We start from the raw sequence: 19,165 nt of genomic DNA, 5'->3' as shown, positions 1-19,165 counted from the left end.
CAAAGGTATAGGAAATGGGAATTCTTAATCAAACACACCTGGTGGAAATAGATAATTTGAAAAAAAATAGGTAAATAGAACCATTCTGAAAAACAGTATGGCAATGATATGAAAGGCGTTAAAAATACTGGAAGTTAACATTTGCCCCTATAATTCTACCAAATAATTAATTCTGCTTCTGAAATAATCAAAAATATGCACAAAGATTTATATACAGAGGTGCTCTGTTGCCAAAATTATTGTAGAGAAAAGTTGAAAATAACCTCAATGCATAATAATATAACATTTTAAAGTAACATAGAAGTGCAATTATACAATAAATGCTAAGAAGTATTAAAAGCAACACTATCAAATATCCTTTAAAATATAAGATAATTATATATCTATATATACACACACAAAGGCAAGTTTCAGAACCTATGCACAATATGATTCCAGTAATGTAATGTAATGATAAACAAATGTATACAAAATTTTTATAGTAAAAAACTAGAATAATAAGTGTTTTTTAAAGTTTTTCCATATTTCTCAATGGCATATTTCTCCACATTAATGTAATTTTGATCTTCAAAAGCCTCACAGCTAAAGTAAAGTAAAATTAAGTTCAACTCTTTAAAACAAGAATACTTTATCAGACAAATTGGTATAGATAAAGTGACAGATTAAAAATAAAGCAGCACTGGAGAGCAGGCCCACATATTACAGACTCACTGTCATGCAGTATTCCCCAGCAGGGCTGGTGTTGAAAATATAATAACAGAAGGCTTTGGTGATACCTCATAAAGCTTGTGTTCCAGTGACAAATAGCAAGGGTAATCAGTTCAGGTTTAGCAATGAACTCAAATAAAAGTTAATTAGGAAAATGGGGACTCTTTACAGAGTCTAAATGTCAAACAAATTAAAGAATAATGGGTACACTAACATAAACAAGAACCAGGAAAGAAGCCTCTTGGCTGGACCAACTCCCAGTGGAGAGGGTATATAAGAGGCCCAGAGAAAGGAGAGATATTCACACCTCAGAAGCCTTATCCTTCTTTTCAATCAAACCCATAAATACCACAGACTCCGATAGCCATGGATTGCTGTGCTTCTCGCGGCTGCAGTGTCCCCACCGGACCAGCCACTACCATCTGCTCCTTCGACAAATCCTGCCGCTGTGGAGTCTGCCTGCCCAGCACCTGCCCACACACAGTTTGGTTACTGGAGCCCACCTGCTGTGACAACTGTCCCCCACCCTGCTACATTCCTCAGCCCTGCGTGCCCACCTGCTTCCTGCTCAACTCCTGCCAGCCAACTCCAGGCCTGGAGACCCTCAACCTCACCACCTTCACTCAGCCCTGCTGTGAGCCCTGCCTCCCAAGAGGCTGCTAATGGATGGCTACTTTGCTCAGTGCCTGAGATTGAAAAAGTCAACATAGAAGCTTTAGCGTTCACCTATCTCAGTACCTACAACTAACGTACTCTGCTTTAGAAATTGGAACAAGGATGGTACTATCACAATCACCCCCTGCAAAAAAATAGAGACCAAGAAACTTTCAATGACCATTCAGCTATAACCAACTGCAGTTTGAATCGGTGGATGCCTATAGCTTCCTGAAGCTATTTGATTCCTTCATATTAAAGTGTCTCTTTCTGTGGGTGCTTTGGGAATTCTGTTTTCAGTCTTGGGTGGTATCTTTCTGGAAATTAAGGAAATTCTTCATGATTATCCTAATAAATTTTACATCTCTGGCATAGCACAAATGTCTACAATTACTTATGTTTATTTCTGTTCATTCGTTAAATGTGTATCTTAACTCTGAACATTGGCATTTTAAGAAAAACTGGGAATATTAGTGAAACTGAAAATGGTGGCAGTATGGACAAATATTTCTTAATTTTGCTGTTCTTGCTGTTTTAAGAAAATTAAACATCCTTGCATATAAGATGGTCTAGTACATCAGCATATTTGAAAGTAGACTTCCTGACTTGTCCTCCCAAAAAATGGTTTCAGACAGGTTGAGAAATACTGAACATTACCCAGACACCAAATATGACAAAATATATATAAACTAATCCTGATGACATGATCTATTTATGAAAAAAATTGTAATAATGTCATTATTTATTCAACTAAGATTTATTAAATGCCTATTGTATGTCCTGTGTTTTATTGTCTCTGCTGAAAATAAGCTAACCATCTGGCAGGTGAAGCAAATACAAACACAACATCCATTTGTTTCTTCTTACAGTTAATAATTATCTATCAAATGCCAATTGCTGTGTTATCATAAAAAAAGATGTGTTCTACCAGCAGTATTAGTAAAGTGCTGTGGGATCATAAAATTGAGAACAATGAAGACTGTTGTCATGGGGGTAAAGTGGGAAAGATATAGTCAAAGAGGAATTGACTGCAGCTAGTCATCAAAGGGATATGGAGGAAAAGAAAATATCAAAGACAGACTAGACAGTGGAGTTATGTGACCAGTTGAGCCTAGGAGCCGAGAAGGAGGAGAGAATTCAAGATGGAAATACTCTGTTCTTCTTGCTCTACACATGTCATGTTTGCAACACGAGTAGCTATATCTAAATGGAGTTTGGAAAGCTATTCTGGAGAGGAAGAAGATATACATAGGTAAGTAAAGAAGACTGTGTAAAAGTTCTCAAGTACTTACAGAAGGTGCAGTTGCAAATATGCTCGCTGAAATTCCATCAGGCATAGCAAAGAGTGGCTGCTGGGTGATTAGAAGCTGAATGGAGATACCAGAGGTCATTCACTATTAACACACTTTGAGGTTCCAGCCTAGCCAGGTAGAAAAAAGGATTGAAAAAAAATTGAAGAAATTAAGAAGCCTGTGGGAAGGTATCAAGTGGTGAAACGAGGATGAAATTGGAGTCTCAGAATGAGAGGAGTTAAAGAATAGGAAATAAAAATTTGGGAGGGAATAAAAGAAAAAATTTTCAAAATTTGGTGACATATTTTATTAACCCACATATTCAAGAATCTCAACAAACTCTTAGCAGGATAATTGCAATACACACACACACACACACACACACACACCACCTACACATATCATAGTCAAACTGCTGAATAACAATTAAGAAAAAAAATCAAATAGAAGGCAGCAAAGAAAAAGTGGATGTCTGACTTCTTTTCAGATAAAATGGATGTCAGAGGAAAATCAAACCTCATTTAAAAGGTCCTAAAGGAAAAAAAATTGTGAACACTACAGTCTGCAAAAACCACCTTCAAAATTAAAGAAAAATAAAAACACTTTTAGGTGAATAAAGCTGGCTTCTTTTTTAAGTGCCTGAAGATCTACACTATAAGAAACACTAAGGAAGTCCTTTTGGTTTAAGAGTAATTTTACCTCAACGACAAAAAACAAACAAACCAGTTCAGAAATGGACAGAGAACTTGAATAGACATTTCTTCAAGAAGATATACAAATAGCCAATAAGCACAGGCAAAGGTACTCAGCATCACATCACTAATCATTAGCAAAGTGCAAATCAAAACTACAATGAGATACTACCTCCCACCCATTAGGATGGCTGCCATAAAATAAATAAATAAATACAAAAAAACAAAACGGCCAGGTGTGGTGGCTCATGCCTATAATCCCAACACTTTGGGAGGCCAAGGCAGGCGGATCACTTGAAGTCAGGAGTTTGAGACCAGCCCGGCCAACATGGTGAAATCCCGTCACTACTAAAAATACAAAAATTAGCCGGGCGTGGTGGTGGGCTCCTGTAATCCCAGCTACTCAGGAGGCTAAAGCAAGAGAATCACTTGAACCCAGGAGGCAGAGGTTGCACTGAGCCAAGATGGCGCCACTGTACTCCAGCCTGGGTGACAGAGCAAGACTCTGTCTCAAAACAAACAAACAAACAAACAAAAATATATATATATATATATATATAGAGAGAGAGAGAGGGAGAAATTGGAACTCTTAAGCATTGCTGGTAAGAAGGTAAAATTGTACAGTGACTGTGAAAAACAATATAGCAGTTCCTCAAAAAATTAAATGTAGAATTGCCTTATGATCCTGCACTTCCACTTCCGGGTATATACCAAAAAGAATTGAAAGCAGGGTCTCTAAAAGACATTTGTATACTTGTGTTCATAGCAGCAATAATCGCAATAGCTAAAATATGAAAACGAACAAGTGTTCATTGATAGATGGATGGATAATCAAAATGTGGCACATCCACACAATGGAATATTATTCAGCCCTAAAAGGGAACGACTTTCTGACACATGCCACAACATGAATTAACCTTGAAGACGTTGTTCTAAGTGAAGTACGCCAGTCACAAAAAGATACTATTCACTTATATGCTTTCACTTACATGAGGTAGTTAAAAGTAGTAAAAAAATCATAGATGAAAAGTAGAACAGTGTTTGCCACCACACAAGGGCGGAGTTAATGGGCAGTTGTTTAAAGGGAACAGAGTTTCAGTTTTAAAAGGTGAAAAGGGTTACGGAGAAGGACGGTGGTGATGCCCGCACAACATTTGAATGTACTTAATACCACTGGATTGTACACTTAAAAATAGCTAAGATAGTACATTTTATGTTACTTGTATTTTGCCACAATAAAAAAATTTTAAGAGTAATCGGGCGCGGTGGCTCACGCTTGTAATCCCAGCACTTTGGGAGGCCGAGGCGGGCGGATCACGAGGTCAGGAGATCGAGACCACGGTGAAACCCCGTCTCTACTAAAAATACAAAAAATTAGCCGGGCGTGGTGGCGGGCGCCTGTAGTCCCAGCTACTCGGAGAGGCTGAGGCAGGAGAATGGCGTGAACCCGGGAGGCGGAGCTTGCAGTGAGCCGAGATTGCGCCACTGCACTCCAGCCTGGGTGACAGAGCAAGACTCCGTCTCAAAAAAAATAAAAAATAAAAAATAAAAAAAAATTAAAAAAAAAAAAAGAGTAATTATACAAAATGAAGTCTCACACCTTCAGGAAGGAAAAAAAACATTGAAAATGGTAAATACATGGATAAAATATGAGACTTTCTCTTTTTCCTTTTCTCAATATTCTAAAAGACAATTATTTAAAGCAAAAACAATGGCATTGTAGGGTTTCTACATACAGAAGTAAGCAATTTGACTATAATAGCACAAAGAACAGAAAAGAGCAAAAAGAACTCTACTGTGTTAAGGTTCTCACATTTTACATAAAGTGCTACAGTATTAATTCCAAGTGGACTGTAATAATGTAAAGATGCATTTCATAATCCTGGGAGAACTACCCCACCCTTTAGAAAAAACCATTAAAATATATATACTTATAAAGTTAGTATAGAAAATAAAGTAGAATGTTTGGCATAAGATAAGATGAGAACAAAAGGGAAACGAAGCAAAAACACATGGAAATAAAAAACAAATAGCAAGATGGTAGATTTTAAACCAACCATATCAATAATTGCATTAAATATAAAGTAAGCACTCCAATAAAAAGTCAGAGGATGTCAGACTGGATTTAAAAAGAAAACCCAACACTATGCTGTTTAAAAGTGATTCATTTTACTATTCACAATAGCAAAGAGTTGGAACCAACCCAAATGTCCAACAACGATAGACTGGATTAAGAAAATGTGGCACATATACACCATGGAATACTATGCAGCCATAAAAAATGATGAGTTCATGTCCTTTGTAGGGACATGGATGAAACTGGAAACCATCATTTTCAGTAAACTATCGCAAGGACAAAAAATCAAACACCGCATGTTCTCACTCATAGGTGGGAATTGAACAATGAGAACTCATGGATGCAGGAAGGGGAACATCACACTCCGGGGACTGTTGTGGGGTTGGGGGAGGGGGGAGGGATAGCATTAGGAGATATACCTAATGATAAATGACGAGTTAATGGATGCAGCAAATCAACATGGCACATGGATACATATGTAACAAACCTGCACATTGTGCACATGTACCCTAAAACCTAAAGTATAATAATAATAAAAAAATAAAAAATAAAAGTGATTCATTTTAAATACAAAAGCACAAGAAAATTGAATGCTATAGTCTGAAAAAAAGACATACCATGCAAATAGTAATGATAAGAAAGAAGTTTGGTCATTTAAATATTAGATAATTTTTAAGGTGATATTTCATAATGAAAAAGGGAAAATTCATCAGGTGGTCCTATAATCCATAAAAATATGACCCAATAACAGAGCTTCAAAATAAATAAGGCAAAAAATCACAGAAGTCAAGAGAGAAACAGATGAATCCAAAATCACATTTGGTGATTTTAATATCCCCTGTCAGGATCTGAGAGAACAAACAGATAAGAAAATTACTAAGGATAAAGAAGATTTGAATAATAGTATCAAACAATTTTACCCAGTTACATTTACAGAATGTTACCCCCTACAATTGCAGAATATACATTCTTTTCAAATGCATAAGGAACTCTCACCAAAATAGACTATATTCTGGGCCATTAAATTTGTCTCCATAAATTCCAAAATCTAACAAAATATGTTAACCCCGTCTCTACTAAAAATACAAAAAAATTAGCCGGGCGAGATGGCGGGCGCCTGTAGTCCCAGCTACTCGGGACGCTGAGGCAGGAGAATGGCGTGAACCCCGGGGGGCGGAGCCTGCAGTGAGCCGAGATCGCGCCACTGCACTCCAGCCTGGGCGACAGCGAGACTCTGTCTCAAAAAAAAAAAAAAAAAAAAAGAAAAATCACCAAATATTTGAAAATCAAACAACAGAGTTCTAATAACCTATGGATCAAATAATAAATACCAGTACAGCTTAAGAAATATTATGAGCTGAATGATAATGAGAACACAAGATTTTAAAAATTTATGGGATACACACAGCATTGGATTAGTAGAAAATATATAGCAAATGATTATATTAGAAAATAAGATTTACATCTTTATCACCTTCATTTACATCTTCATCAATCACTTAAGTTTTCATTTCAACTAAATAGAAAAAGAACAATTAAAATTCAAAGTAAGGAGAAAGAAATAAATAATAAACATAATGTCAGAAATCAATGAAATAGAAAACAATGAGGAAATTAATGAAGCTAAAATTTGATGCTTTGAAAGGATTCATAAAGTACTTCTATTTAGTTATTTTTTAGTTGGCAAATAATAATTATGTATATGTATATTTGTGGGGTACAATGTGGTGTTTTGATTTATGTATGCATTGTGGAAAGATAAATCAAGCTAATGGACATATCCATCACCTAAGCACCTTATCATTGTTTCATGGTGAGAACATCAAAAATCTACTCTTTCAGCAGCTTTGAAATAAACAATACATTAGTATTAATCTGATGAACATCAAGCCAGATTAATGGGGGAAGCATGAGATAAAACACAAATTACCAATATCTGAAATTAAATAGTGAGAAGTTATAGACACTACAGATACTAAAATTCATGATAAGGATTATTATGAACAACTTTATTTCAGTATTTTTGCAACTTAGGTGAAGTGAACAAACTCCTTGAAAAATGCAATTTCACACAAAATGAAATAGAACAACTGAATAGCATTGTGGGGTTTCTATATGTAGAGGTAAGCAATTTGATATTTTTTAATATTTGATGTAGAGGTCAGCAAATATATATATATTTGTATGTGTGTGCGTGTGTGTGTGTGTGTGTTTGAAATGGAGTCTCACTCTCACCCATGCTGGAGTGCAATGGTGTGATCTTGGCTCACCGCAACATCTGCCTTCCAGGTTTCAGCAATTCTCATGCCTCAACCTCCCGAAAAGCTAGGACTACAGGTGTTCGCCACTATGCCCAACTAATTTTTGTATTTTTAGTAGAGACAAGGCTTCAGCATATTAGCCAGGCTGGTCTCAAACTCCTGCCCTTAAGTGATCTGCCTGCCTGGGCCTCCCAAAGTGCTGGGATTACAGGCTTGAGCCACCACGCCCAGACTTTTTTTTCCTAGTTAAAAACAAAACACAACTTTTTCACATGGGAGACTCCTGGAAGAGGTGACCTCACTGGACTCCATCAAACATTTAAGGAAGAAATAACACTAATCTTATAGAATCTCATGAAATAAAGAGGAAACATTTCCCAATTTAATTTATGAACAGTATTACTCCATTCTCACACTGTTATGAAAAAATATCTGAGACTAGATAATTTATAAAGGAAGGAGGTATAATTGAATTCCAGTTCCTCATGGCTGGGGAGGCCTCAGGAAACTTACAATAATGGTGGAAGGGGAAGCAGGCACTTCTTACATGGGGCAGGTGAGAGAGAGCGTGTGAAGGAGGAACTGTCACAGACTTACAAAACCATTAGATTTCCTAAGAACAAACTCACTATCACAAGAACAGCATAGGGGAAACTGCCCCCATGATCCAATCACCTCCCACCAGGTCCCTCCCCTAACATGTGGGGATTTGGGGATTACAATTTGAGATGAAGTTTGGGTGGGGACACAGCGCCAAGTCATATTGTGAACCCAGTATGTAACTTGATACCAAAACCTAATAAGGTCATTAGAAGAAAAGAAATTTACAGGAAATATTTATCATGAACATAGATGAGGGAAAAAATCCATTTGCTAATCCTATCAACTAATTGAATAAAGCAATTTATATAAAGGATAATGTAGAGTGACCAAGTCATTCAATATGATTGATCATATTGTAGGGTCCCCCAGATCACCCCCCCCACTTCCTTCTTTGCCTTGGGAAACAAAGTACCTTGACCACCCTGTGGCCTGGCCAGCTGTGTGTTTCCCCTGCAGCTTGAACCCAAGCCGGGCCTTGCCAGGCACTGTTAAAGTTATTTAGATTGTTGCCCAAAACAGTGAAAATCAATCATGTTGCTGCACACGGATACTAGCTCTGGCCCTGAGCCAAATTTCTTAAAGCCTCGTGTAAACTTTTATAACCTGACGCACAAATGTTAAAAGCAACAAGACAACTGCTATAGCAGAGATGCGTGCAAAGTGCTCTGGGAGGAGCCCCATCTCCACATGAGGCAGTTAAACGACGTTTCAGCTGAGTCTTTACATGTAAATTCATCCAGGAAAGGAATAGCAGAAGAGCATTTGACCAAGAAAATAGTACCTACAAATCTTGAAGGATGGCCGGAGCTTAGGGTTTGTGAGAGAGAACATCAGGAAGTGAGCCCAGAAAGGTAAATTGGCACCAGGTTAGGGAAGGTCATATTTGCCAAGGTAGAAAGTTTGCACTCCATAAGTGGAGGGCGATGAAAAGCAGGTTTGTATTTTAGGAAAATGATTCTGGCAGCCTAGGTGGATGTTGTAAGATAAGAGCATAATATTATACAAAATAAACTATCGTGTTGTTGTTGGTTTTTTTTTTTTTTTTATCGTGGCCTTTCATGACGTCTATTTCTTTTTCTCTATTCCCAATGTTCCTTTCTTCTGACGATGATATGCTATAAAAATTTTCACGGGTGATTAGCGACTATCAGGGGCTGGTGGCATGGGGTAAGAAGAATTTATCAAGATAGTTGTAGGTAAAGAAAGGCAGATGTATTAGAGAACGTATGAAAATATGTTGCAAGGAAGCAATGGGCAGCACAGCAGAGAAGGGGCTGTCTGCAAGAAGACAAAGGCGTGCTGGAGATTTTACAGGATGGTGCTTGTGCTGTGTGCTGAAAAGGGTTTGTGCGGTACTGATAACGCTAAGGTTGCAGGGAGCTAAGTTGCATTTTTCTATCAGCTGAAGGTCTAGTGATAGCTGGGTGCAGGAATATTGTGCAGGAGGGCCATGTGTCCTGGACCATGAAGAAGGTGAGTCTTATAGCTTACCTGCTTTCTTTTTTTTTTCTTTTTTTTTTTTTTTTTTTGCTTTCCTCTTGTCCTGCCAGCCTGACTTCTTTTCTCTAAGGAGGACTCCACAGAAATGAATTCTGGGTGATTTCCATATTCTACGATGGAGACTATAGCTATAGATCATTATACAACACTACCTAATTAATCAGGACCAAAATAAATAGTCCTACCCTGCAGGACAATAACCAGTAACCAATACTTTACAATTAGAAATTAGTTCCAGACAAAGGAAATATTTCTTATTTTACTCGCACTTACATGACTGCATTTTAGCTAACTGGAACCTGTGATGGACGACCAAAACATGGGTTTTCTTCAAAGATATTTTTCTTTTGACTCATTAGGTTACCGTGAAAAGATAATTTTCTTTCAGAGATTTGTAATTTTTCAGAAGTGTTTTTGAATCCTGGAACTCATATTCGTTGCAGAGCAGCGTCAATATACCATGAGACACTCTAAGAACTTTTTGCATAAGTGTTGATGTGTAAAGAGAATCACTAAATTCAAACCCAACTCTGCCCAGGGAGTAACAAATCCTAAGAGACTATTTTAACTCACTTACATATGTTCTTCTGGTTTGGTTCGGTTTGGTTTCTATTATCAGCTACCTAGGAAGTAGCACTCAAGAATAGGGGAAAAATAAGTTTATTCTGGATAAAAAAATTTTTAACTTTTTCAGATTAATGTGTTTTTTTCCTGTAATGTTCTTAAAAATTCTAGAGGCAATTTTCTCTATGCACCTTTGAAAATGAGATAAATGTAACAATTAAAACCAAGCAAAGTGAAATAGATTATGCTTCATAATGGAAGTGAAATCCAAGAGAGAATTCAAAAAAGTTACACATCTCAAGTTCCTGTCTGTCAGATTTGGCACCAGAGATTTCATCCAGTGGAATTACTGATTTGGAACCTAAATAGAATTTTTTTTCCAAGTTCCAGTATTTTTAATTTTCATGAAATTCAGACCTTCATAAATAAATAAATAGGAGAAAACAGGCTCTACATCTCAGAAGAAAAGACTCCTGTGGGTTCCTTGCCCCCACTCTGAAGTATAATCATTAAGGAATTCCCAAGGGACTGAAAGGTTATAACTTAGAATTTATATTTCACTCTTATTAGGAATACAGGTAAAATAGTATAACTTATCTAGCAATAAGAAGTGAGAAATGTGGAGAAGGCAAGTTTCAGGAAATCAAAGATCATAATTCCAGCTCTAACCAATTTATATTTTAGCCTGCAGAAAACCAAGTTATTCCTATCAGTTATGTAAAGTGACTTTTCCATTTGTACACAGATAGACATGGTTTGTACACACACACACTTTAAACCCAATATATAGCTCACTCCTCCAGTCTTGTCAGCACATGCTCTGAGATCACAAAAAGCATTGAAAGATTGCTAATCACACTGACCATTTTTATGGTGGTGGCACAAACAAATAATTGTCATTTTATGAGCTGTAATACCAATTTTAAAAGGGGACACAAGCAATCAATCCACAGAATCAAAATCTGTGGACATATTATTTTCCTGATTTGTAATGAGTTGTATCTATAATTATTGATTGGCCAAATTTTCTCTTTCTTTTCTTATTCTGTCAAAAGGACAATGCTTCCTATGACGATTTTCTGAAATAAGTGTTTTGTCTTGCACATGGAAATGGTGTGGGTCCTGCTTTGGTAACCTAAAGTTATCCCTCTTTTATGAGGCATAAAACTCTTCCTCAGTAAATAAACAGCTCTAATGAGATGTTTGTACGAAAACTGGCACCATCAGTGATAAAGAAAACATCCGGTGCAGTCTGTAAACACCCATTTTGGGGGGTTATAAAACTCTCAGGAGAGAAGGAGGGTTTTGGAGTCAAGGAAACTGAAGTTTTGCAGCCAGTCTCTGCCTTTGCTTCTGGAAGGATGACTTCTGACTGCTCCTCCACGCACTGCTCTACTGAGTCCTGTACCACGGCTTCCGGTTGTGCACCTGCCTCAAGCTGTTCCATGGAAAGAGCCTGTCTCCCCGGTGCCTGTGCTACATCCCAATGTCAGACTCCAAGCTTCCTATCCAGGTCTCGCGGGCTGACCGGTTGCCTCCTGCCATGCTACTTTACTGGGAGTTGTAATAGTTCCTGCTTGGTGGGGAACTGTGCCTGGTGTGAGGATGGGGTCTTCACTAGCAATGAGAAGGAGACGATGCAGTTCCTGAATGACAGACTCGCCAACTATCTGGAGAAGGTGCGCAGCCTGGAGGAGACCAACGCAGAGCTGGAATCCAGGATCCAAGCACAGTGTGAACAGGATATCCCAATGGTGTGCCCGAATTATCAGCGTTACTTCAACACCATTGAAGATCTCCAACAGAAGGTCTGTGTCCTGTTGCCCTAGTGCTCCACCTTCCCGATCTATGGTTTGCTTTATCTTTCTACTAGAAGGGGCTGTTTTACAGAAGGAAACCAAGGGAAAGGAGAATTCTAAGAGTTAATGATACATAGGGGAGAGCACTGGACTGAAAGTCAGAAAACCTCGGCATCAGCCCCAGAGCTATCCCTGATTACTGAGTGACGATAATAAAGTAACTTGCCTGTAGACTTTTCCTTCATCATCTATAGAATGCAGAAAAACTGTATTATATCCAAAATCACTTTTGTATGTGACACTGAACCTTTACATTATCTGAACACGGATCATGAAATGCCATCTTTTTAACTACCTAGTAATCATTTTCTTCTCTCCTTCATGAATTTCTATTATTATGGGAGAGGATATACTCATAATACAAACTACTGATGGAGAAAACATTAATGGTGTTCAACTGCCTGCGAATGTTGCAAAATGTCTTATGTTATTAAAAAACTAAACCTTTTTATTTCATTATTTTGTTTCTAAATTGGCGCTGCTTTTTTTCTTCATGAAGTGACACGGTTAATAAAGAAAGCAGGCTGAGGGTTATTTTATACTTTCTTATAAAGACTTTCAAAAGATAACTAATGTCATAGCTGTTGGATAGAAGTTTATTTAGGTTTCTCTCAAAGAATCATTTATCACATAATGACTTGCTTCCCAGATCTTATGCACGAAAGCAGAGAATTCTAGACTTGCTGTACAGCTTGACAACTGCAAACTGGCCACTGATGACTTTAAGTCAAAGTAAGTTTAATTTAATTTAATTTAATTTATTTATTTTGAGAAGGAGTTTCACTCTTGTCACCCAGGCTAGAGTGCAATGGTGCTATCTCGGCTTGCTGCAACCTCTGCCTCCTGGGTTCACGCAGTTCTCCTGCCTCAGCCTCCCGAGTAGCCAGGATTACAGGCAGGCGTGCACAGCCACACCTGGCTAATTTTTATATTTTTAGTAGAGATGGGGTTTCACCATGTGGGCCAGGCTGGTCTCGAACTCCCTGACCTCAGGTGATCTGCCCGCCTTGGCCTCCCAAAGTGCTGGGATTACAGGCATGAGCCACCATGCCCGGCCTTAATTTTAATTTGAAAATAATTTATGGCTCTCTCTCTCTCTCTCAATCTCTCTCTCCCTCTCTCACACACACACAAATATTCTCTATATAATATTTTAAAGTTAAGAATGTTTTAAAAGCTTGAATTTATCATTACTTAGAAATTAAGAGAAATTATGCACATGGCTTCCTGAAGTCCATGTAGCGATCCTCCACGTATCCCCACACTTTGCACAGCATTCAGCAAAGTAAGCGTTGGATTTCTCTTATGCTGTGAAAGGTACGAGAGTGAACTGTCCCTTCGCCAGCTGTTAGAGGCTGACATCAGCAGCCTGCATGGGATCCTGGATGAACTGACCCTGTGCAAATCTGATCTGGAGGCCCATGTGGAGTCTCTGAAGGAAGATCTCCTTTGCCTTAAGAAAAACCATGAAGAGGTAAGGAAAGTGGCAACTCAGCTGAAGGACTCCGAGAGTAACGTACTTACACTGACAGATGATCTGTTGATGTTTGTAAATCGAATTTGGGCAGATGTTGTTTAAGCTGGAATAAAACTACTTGAGGCAGGGCCAGGCATGGTGGCTCACGCCTGTAATCCAAGCACTTTGGGAGGCCGAGGCAGGAGGATCACAAGGTCAGGAGTTCGAGACCAGCCTGGCCAATATGATGAAACCCCATCTCTACTAAAAATACAAAAATTAGCTGGGCATGGTGGCAGGCGCCTGTAGTCCTAGCTACTTGGGAGGCTGAGGCAGGAGAATCACTTGAACTCAGGAGGCGGAGGTTGCAGTGAGCTGAGATCTCACCACTGCACTCCAGCCTGGATGACAGAGCAAGGCTCCATCTCAAAAAACAAAGAAACAAACAAACAAAAAACTACTTGAGGCATTATTACTATTCAACCTGATCATTCCAGTGTGTCTCTGATTTAAGGTGTGAAATAGCCCCTAAACAGTGCCAGACGAAGGAATCAAACTCTTCTCCCGCCCTTGCCTTTGTGGAGGAGGTAACTTCACAAATGGCTTCTTTGGAGGCTTTATGCCACCCCTAGCTCCAATCCACAGGGTATGAATATCAGGCTGAAAAACAGACTGTGAAGTCCATTTCAAAAAAGGGATAAAGACTCGTGCACTACCTGGACCAGTGTTTTTAAATATTCCGCATTTATAAACTTCTAAAAATCATAAAATATAAAGCAATTGATATATTGATAAAGCTAGAAAAGGAAAAACTGAATGATGTAACAAAGTACATTTGCTCTTTGAACATTTGTTGATGACAATCATAGCTAACATTTATTGACAGCTTACTATGTGCCATAATTAATTTTTGTAAGTTAATTATGTGTAGATTGACCCTTCTAGATCTCACAATAACCTTCTGGAAAAATGTACAATTATTATGTCCATTTTACAGACGAAGAAACTGAGGCCCTTCTAAGTGGTGAAAAGAGATTCAGCCCAGGCAATCTGAATCAAAATCTCCCACTTTTACCCACTGCTCCAAAAAACAGAAGTAGAATGCCATTGGATGTCAAATGGATTTTTTCCCCACCATTCTGTGACATTCTTTACACCATCCCACTTTCAGGAAGTCAGCTTGCTTCGTGGACAGCTTGGCGACCGCCTCAGTGTGGAGTTGGACGCTGCCCCCACCCTTGACCTCAACAGGGTCCTGGATGAGATGCGCTGTCAGTATGAAACGGTGCTTGCCAACAATCGCAGAGAAGCTGAAGAATGGTTCGCTGTTCAGGTCAGCACCCAGATTGAAAAAATGTCAGGCTTACAGACTTCTGCCTTTTTTGAATTCTCTAATGGTGCCTGTGTTTCAGACAGAAGAGCTGAATCAGCAGCAACTGTCCAGTGCGGAGCAGCTGCAGGGCTGCCAGACGGAGATCTTGGAACTGAAACGCACAGCCAATGCTCTGGAAATTGAGCTCCAAGCACAGCAAAGCCTGGTGCGTGAGGCAAAGGCAGTGCCCATTGTGTCACTGATAAGTCAGGTCCTGAGATGTTAAGCCCTCTTCCATATCCAAGGATCACATTTCCTTGCCTTTCCCGAGTACTGCCGTTTACCCAGCTATTAATAGAAGCAGAAATGACAGGTCCACAGCTTGTATTGTCCCTCTAAGATGCCTTACCTTCGCTCCTGGGCTTGAGTCTGATGCTGCGGCAGCCTCCAGAGACAGGGAGGGAGAAGCAGAGCGAGAGAGACACCTCCGGGCCATGGTCACTTAAGCATTCCAGCAGGTTTTAATTCTCATTTGATTCAGGCCAGTTTTCCAGGCTCACTGTTATATCTAAAACAAAGAATCATTTTCAAACATTTCATCCTACAGTTTCCCAGGATCTGCACTTCAACCTTATCTTTCACTGCACCCCACCCCACTCAAGCAACAAGAACACCATGCGCTCAAGATGACATGAACCAGTTCTGGTCAAGCACCACTGTGTGCATGTCATTAGGCCCTGCGGAGAATACCTAGAAGAACGATAGCTGAGCATTCATCCTGTGAGAGGCACTATGCTCATTTAAGCTTCACAGTAACTTTATGGGATAGATACCTTTATTCCATGACACAGATAAGGAAAACTGAGACTCAGATTAGGTAACTTCCAAAGGATGCAATTCTAAGAGACAAACTTGGAAGCTGAGTTCAGCCAGTTGAATCCCAGAGTCTCTTCTCTCTCTCTTTTTAAATTTATTTTTATTGATATATAATATTCGTAAATTTTTTTTACATAGATGTGATATTTTGTTACACGCATAGAATATGTAATAATCAAGTCAGGATATTTACAGCATCCATCACCTCAAGTATTTCTCATTTCTATGTGTTGGGAGCATTTCAAGTCCTCTCTTCTAGCTATTTTGAAATGCACAGTGTATTGTTGTTAACTGTAGTCACCCTTCTCTGCTGTCCAACATGAAAATGTATTCCTTCTGTCTAACTGTATGTTTGCACCCATTAACCAACCTCTCTTCATCCCCTTACCACACATATGCCTGTCCCAGCCTCTGGTATCCAGAGCCTCTTCTCTTAACAGCACTACACTACCCCTCCCTGCCAAGAGTCCAAACTCAATCTTCCCTCTCATATGCTGTGGATAGTCCTTAAGCTTCACAAATATGTCATGTATTGCTGTAGTCATAGTGGTGGTAGTGATAGTTGACACGTAGAACAGTGGCAGTATGACTGGCACTGTTCTAAATGCTTTACGCATATTAACTCTTTTTTTTTTTTTTTTGGATGGAGTCTCGCTCTGTCGCCCAGGCTGGAGTGCAGTGGCACGATCTCGGCTCACTGCAAGCTCTGCCCCCCGGGTTCATGCCATTCTCCTGAGTAGCTGGGACTACAGGCGCCCACCACCACGCCCAGCTAATTTTTTGTATTTTTAGCAGAGGCGGGGTTTCACCATGTTAGCCAGGATGGTCTCAATCTCCTGACCTTGTGATCCGCCTGCCTCAGCCTCCCAAAGTGCTGGGATTACAGGCATGAGCCACTATGCCCAGCCCGCATATTAACTCTTAATCTTCACAACCGTCTAATGAAACAAATACTTTGTATTCCCCACTATACAGAGAATAAAACTGAGACTCACAGAAGCTAAATAATTTGCCAGTGGTCACATAGCTAGAAAAGGGTAAGCAGGAATTTGAAAGTAGGCACTCTGGCCTAAGAGACTGCACTTCATAGTCCTTTGGACAATGTTTCCTCCTGCAGACAGAATCTCTGGAATGCACCGTGGCAGAAACCGAGGCCCAGTACAGCTCCCAGCTGGCCCAGATTCAGTGTCTGATTGATAACGTGGAGAACCAGCTGGCCGAGATCCGCTGCGACCTGGAGCGACAGAACCAGAAGTACCAGGTGCTCCTGGACGTGAAGGCCCGGCTGGAGGGTGAGATCAACACATACCGGGGCCTGCTGGACAGTGAGGACAGCAGGCAAGTTCCACAGTTACTCATGAAATCCCCCAGAGTCACAAAGAGGCTGATGTAAAAGAATCCTGTTTCCCCAAGGTCTGGACAAGTTCAAACCTCCCCAGTGTGTTCAGGGATCTTCTTAAAAGAGTGCTGAAAAGTGGCTGAGGTTAAGAACATGACACTAGAGATATTTTAAAAATATTCTAAAGGCAGATTAATTATTAGTGTAACATTTCATGCTGGCATCTCCCTTTGTTCCTGTTTTCCACTAAAGGAAAATCAGGAATAGGCCTAAGATAACATTTGCAAAATCAAGAAAAAATATAAAATACTATTCAACTGCCACTGCTACAGTGAACATGAAGTGGCAATTCTGGGTGCAGAGAAGAAACAGGCTTCGATCAATACTATTTTGCAGAGTTTTTTTCAGAACATAATTTGTAGGGCAAATTTTGACATGGTTTTTCTGAGTTGCCATTTTATCAAGATTCCCTTGTTAAGCTTGGTTTAAAATCGATTTTTCCCCAGGCTTTCCTGTAACTCATGTTCGACCACATGCACCTCGAGCAACACTTGTGAGCCATGCTCAGCCTATGTCATCTGCACAGTTGAAAACTGCTGTTCGTGAATGTTAAGGACAGCAGGGTAGAGGAATCAAAGCCAGCAGCGTCATAGAAAGGAGATGGGGCTTCAACCAGGGACATCCAAACCGGAAGCACGAATCCAGGGGGCTCTCATATCCTGGAATTGCCCTCCAGGCATCCTCAGTCTTTCTACTTTACTATTTCCTCTCCTTCCGGCTTATTTGTGGTATGCTGGGAGCCCATAAAGCATTCTTGCTCATCTTCAAATAAAACAACGTGTTTTATTCCTTTAGCGTGGTAAATATAGCTCTATGGCTGATTACTGTTGATAGAATATTCATTTTATGGCAAGGGAATCATCTAAACCCATAACCATACTTTCAATGTACATAAACCCAGGCTGAAGATATTTTTTAACTCCTCAAATACAAATAAATTAATAAACCCATGCAAAATGTCATGTATCTTAGAAAATAGTTGTGTGTATCTTTCTGAGAAAAAAAAATTAGGAATAAAATATGATAAAATGTATTTTTTTATTATAAAAGTACTAGATTCTCTTTTTTTAAATTTGGCTTATTAAAAGGCAAAAGGTCACTTATGATTTTATCTTCCAAACAGCCATAGTCAATATTCTAGGGTACTTTCTTCCAGTTTTCTTTCTTATGATAGATTTTTCCACACAGCTATAATCATACTAACATATGCACACACTTGTGTAATCTTTCTTTCATTTATGTCATCTAAGCATTTTTAATTCTAATAAAAACATAAGATTGTATTGTAGCCATCACTTTTTTTTTTTTTTTTTTTTGAGACAGAGTCTTGCTGTGTCGCCCAGGCTGGAGTGCAGTCACACTATCTCAGCTCACTGCAACCTCTGCCTCCTGGGTTCAAGCGATTCTCCTGCCTCAGCCTCCCGAGTAGCTGGGACTACAGGTGTGTGCCACCACACCAGGCTAATTTTTTGTTTTGTTTTGTTTTTTTAGTAGAGACAGGGTTTCACCATGTTAGCCAGATGGTCTCGATCTCCTGACCTTGTGATCCACCAGCTTCAGCCTCCCAAAGTGCTGGGTTTACAGGTGTGAGCCACTGCACCCAGCCTGTAGCCATCATTTTACTGGTTGCATAATGTACCATAAGGTACATTGATCTGTTATTGGACATTTAGGTTATAAGAATAATTATTCTCATACATTTAAAAAACAAGGTAGAGAACTTCCAGAATGATGTATATTTCCATATTCCTCGTCCTAAAAACCCTGGAAATTACATATCAAATAAACATAAGAGGACTCTGAAAGGTAGAAGCAGCAGCCAAACCACCTAAAGATGTTGAGACCCCAGGAGTGACACTGTGGTGGGCTCCCTGGATTAGCTTTTTATCTCATATATCCCAGAGGGGGAGCT

At 39.4% G+C, this 19,165-nt stretch overlaps 2 protein-coding genes across 4 annotated transcripts; both read left to right on the top strand.

Moving 5' to 3' along the window:
• Positions 1–1,000: 1,000 nt before the first annotated feature.
• On the top strand, positions 1,001–1,742 carry LOC129470432 (keratin-associated protein 3-3). The gene has a single exon (XM_055258263.2). The coding sequence runs from the start codon at positions 1,075–1,077 to the stop codon at positions 1,369–1,371; it is 297 nt and encodes a 98-aa protein (XP_055114238.1). The 5' UTR covers positions 1,001–1,074; the 3' UTR covers positions 1,372–1,742.
• Positions 1,743–8,924: 7,182 nt separating this feature from the next.
• On the top strand, positions 8,925–18,286 carry KRT40 (keratin 40). Of its 3 annotated transcripts, none has more exons than XM_055258805.1 (9): positions 8,925–9,013; positions 9,690–9,760; positions 11,712–12,159; positions 12,860–12,942; positions 13,528–13,684; positions 14,838–14,999; positions 15,079–15,204; positions 16,972–17,192; positions 17,700–18,286. In XM_055258805.1, the coding sequence occupies exons 3-9, from the start codon at positions 11,713–11,715 to the stop codon at positions 17,797–17,799; spliced, it is 1,296 nt and encodes a 431-aa protein (XP_055114780.1). In that variant the 5' UTR covers positions 8,925–9,013; positions 9,690–9,760; position 11,712; the 3' UTR covers positions 17,800–18,286. The 3 variants fall into 3 exon arrangements, with proteins under 3 accessions (XP_055114780.1, XP_055114779.1, XP_055114778.1); XM_055258804.1 differs by lacking the exon at positions 8,925–9,013 and adding an exon at positions 9,037–9,138; XM_055258803.1 differs by lacking the exons at positions 8,925–9,013; positions 9,690–9,760 and having other exon boundaries at positions 11,660–12,159.
• Positions 18,287–19,165: the final 879 nt, after the last annotated feature.

The sequence above is a fragment of the Symphalangus syndactylus genome, chromosome 20 (genome assembly GCF_028878055.3).
Source record: "Symphalangus syndactylus isolate Jambi chromosome 20, NHGRI_mSymSyn1-v2.1_pri, whole genome shotgun sequence".
Classification (NCBI taxonomy): Eukaryota; Metazoa; Chordata; class Mammalia; order Primates; family Hylobatidae; genus Symphalangus; species Symphalangus syndactylus.
Note: the sequence above shows the minus strand (reverse complement) of the source record. Positions and strands in the feature narration are given on the sequence as shown.

What these genes read in the sequence shown, in the direction of transcription:
- LOC129470432 (XM_055258263.2), top strand. Translation starts at nt 1,075, where the DNA reads ATGGATTGCTGTGCTTCTCGCGGCTGCAGTGTCCCCACCGGACCAGCC.
- KRT40 (XM_055258805.1), top strand. Translation starts at nt 11,713, where the DNA reads ATGACTTCTGACTGCTCCTCCACGCACTGCTCTACTGAGTCCTGTACC. An exon ending in TCCAAGCACAGCAAAGCCTG is followed by an intron (nt 15,205 to 16,971) that starts GTGCGTGAGGCA and finishes TTCCTCCTGCAG; the next exon opens with ACAGAATCTCTGGAATGCAC. An exon ending in CTGGACAGTGAGGACAGCAG is followed by an intron (nt 17,193 to 17,699) that starts GCAAGTTCCACA and finishes ATTTTTCCCCAG; the next exon opens with GCTTTCCTGTAACTCATGTT.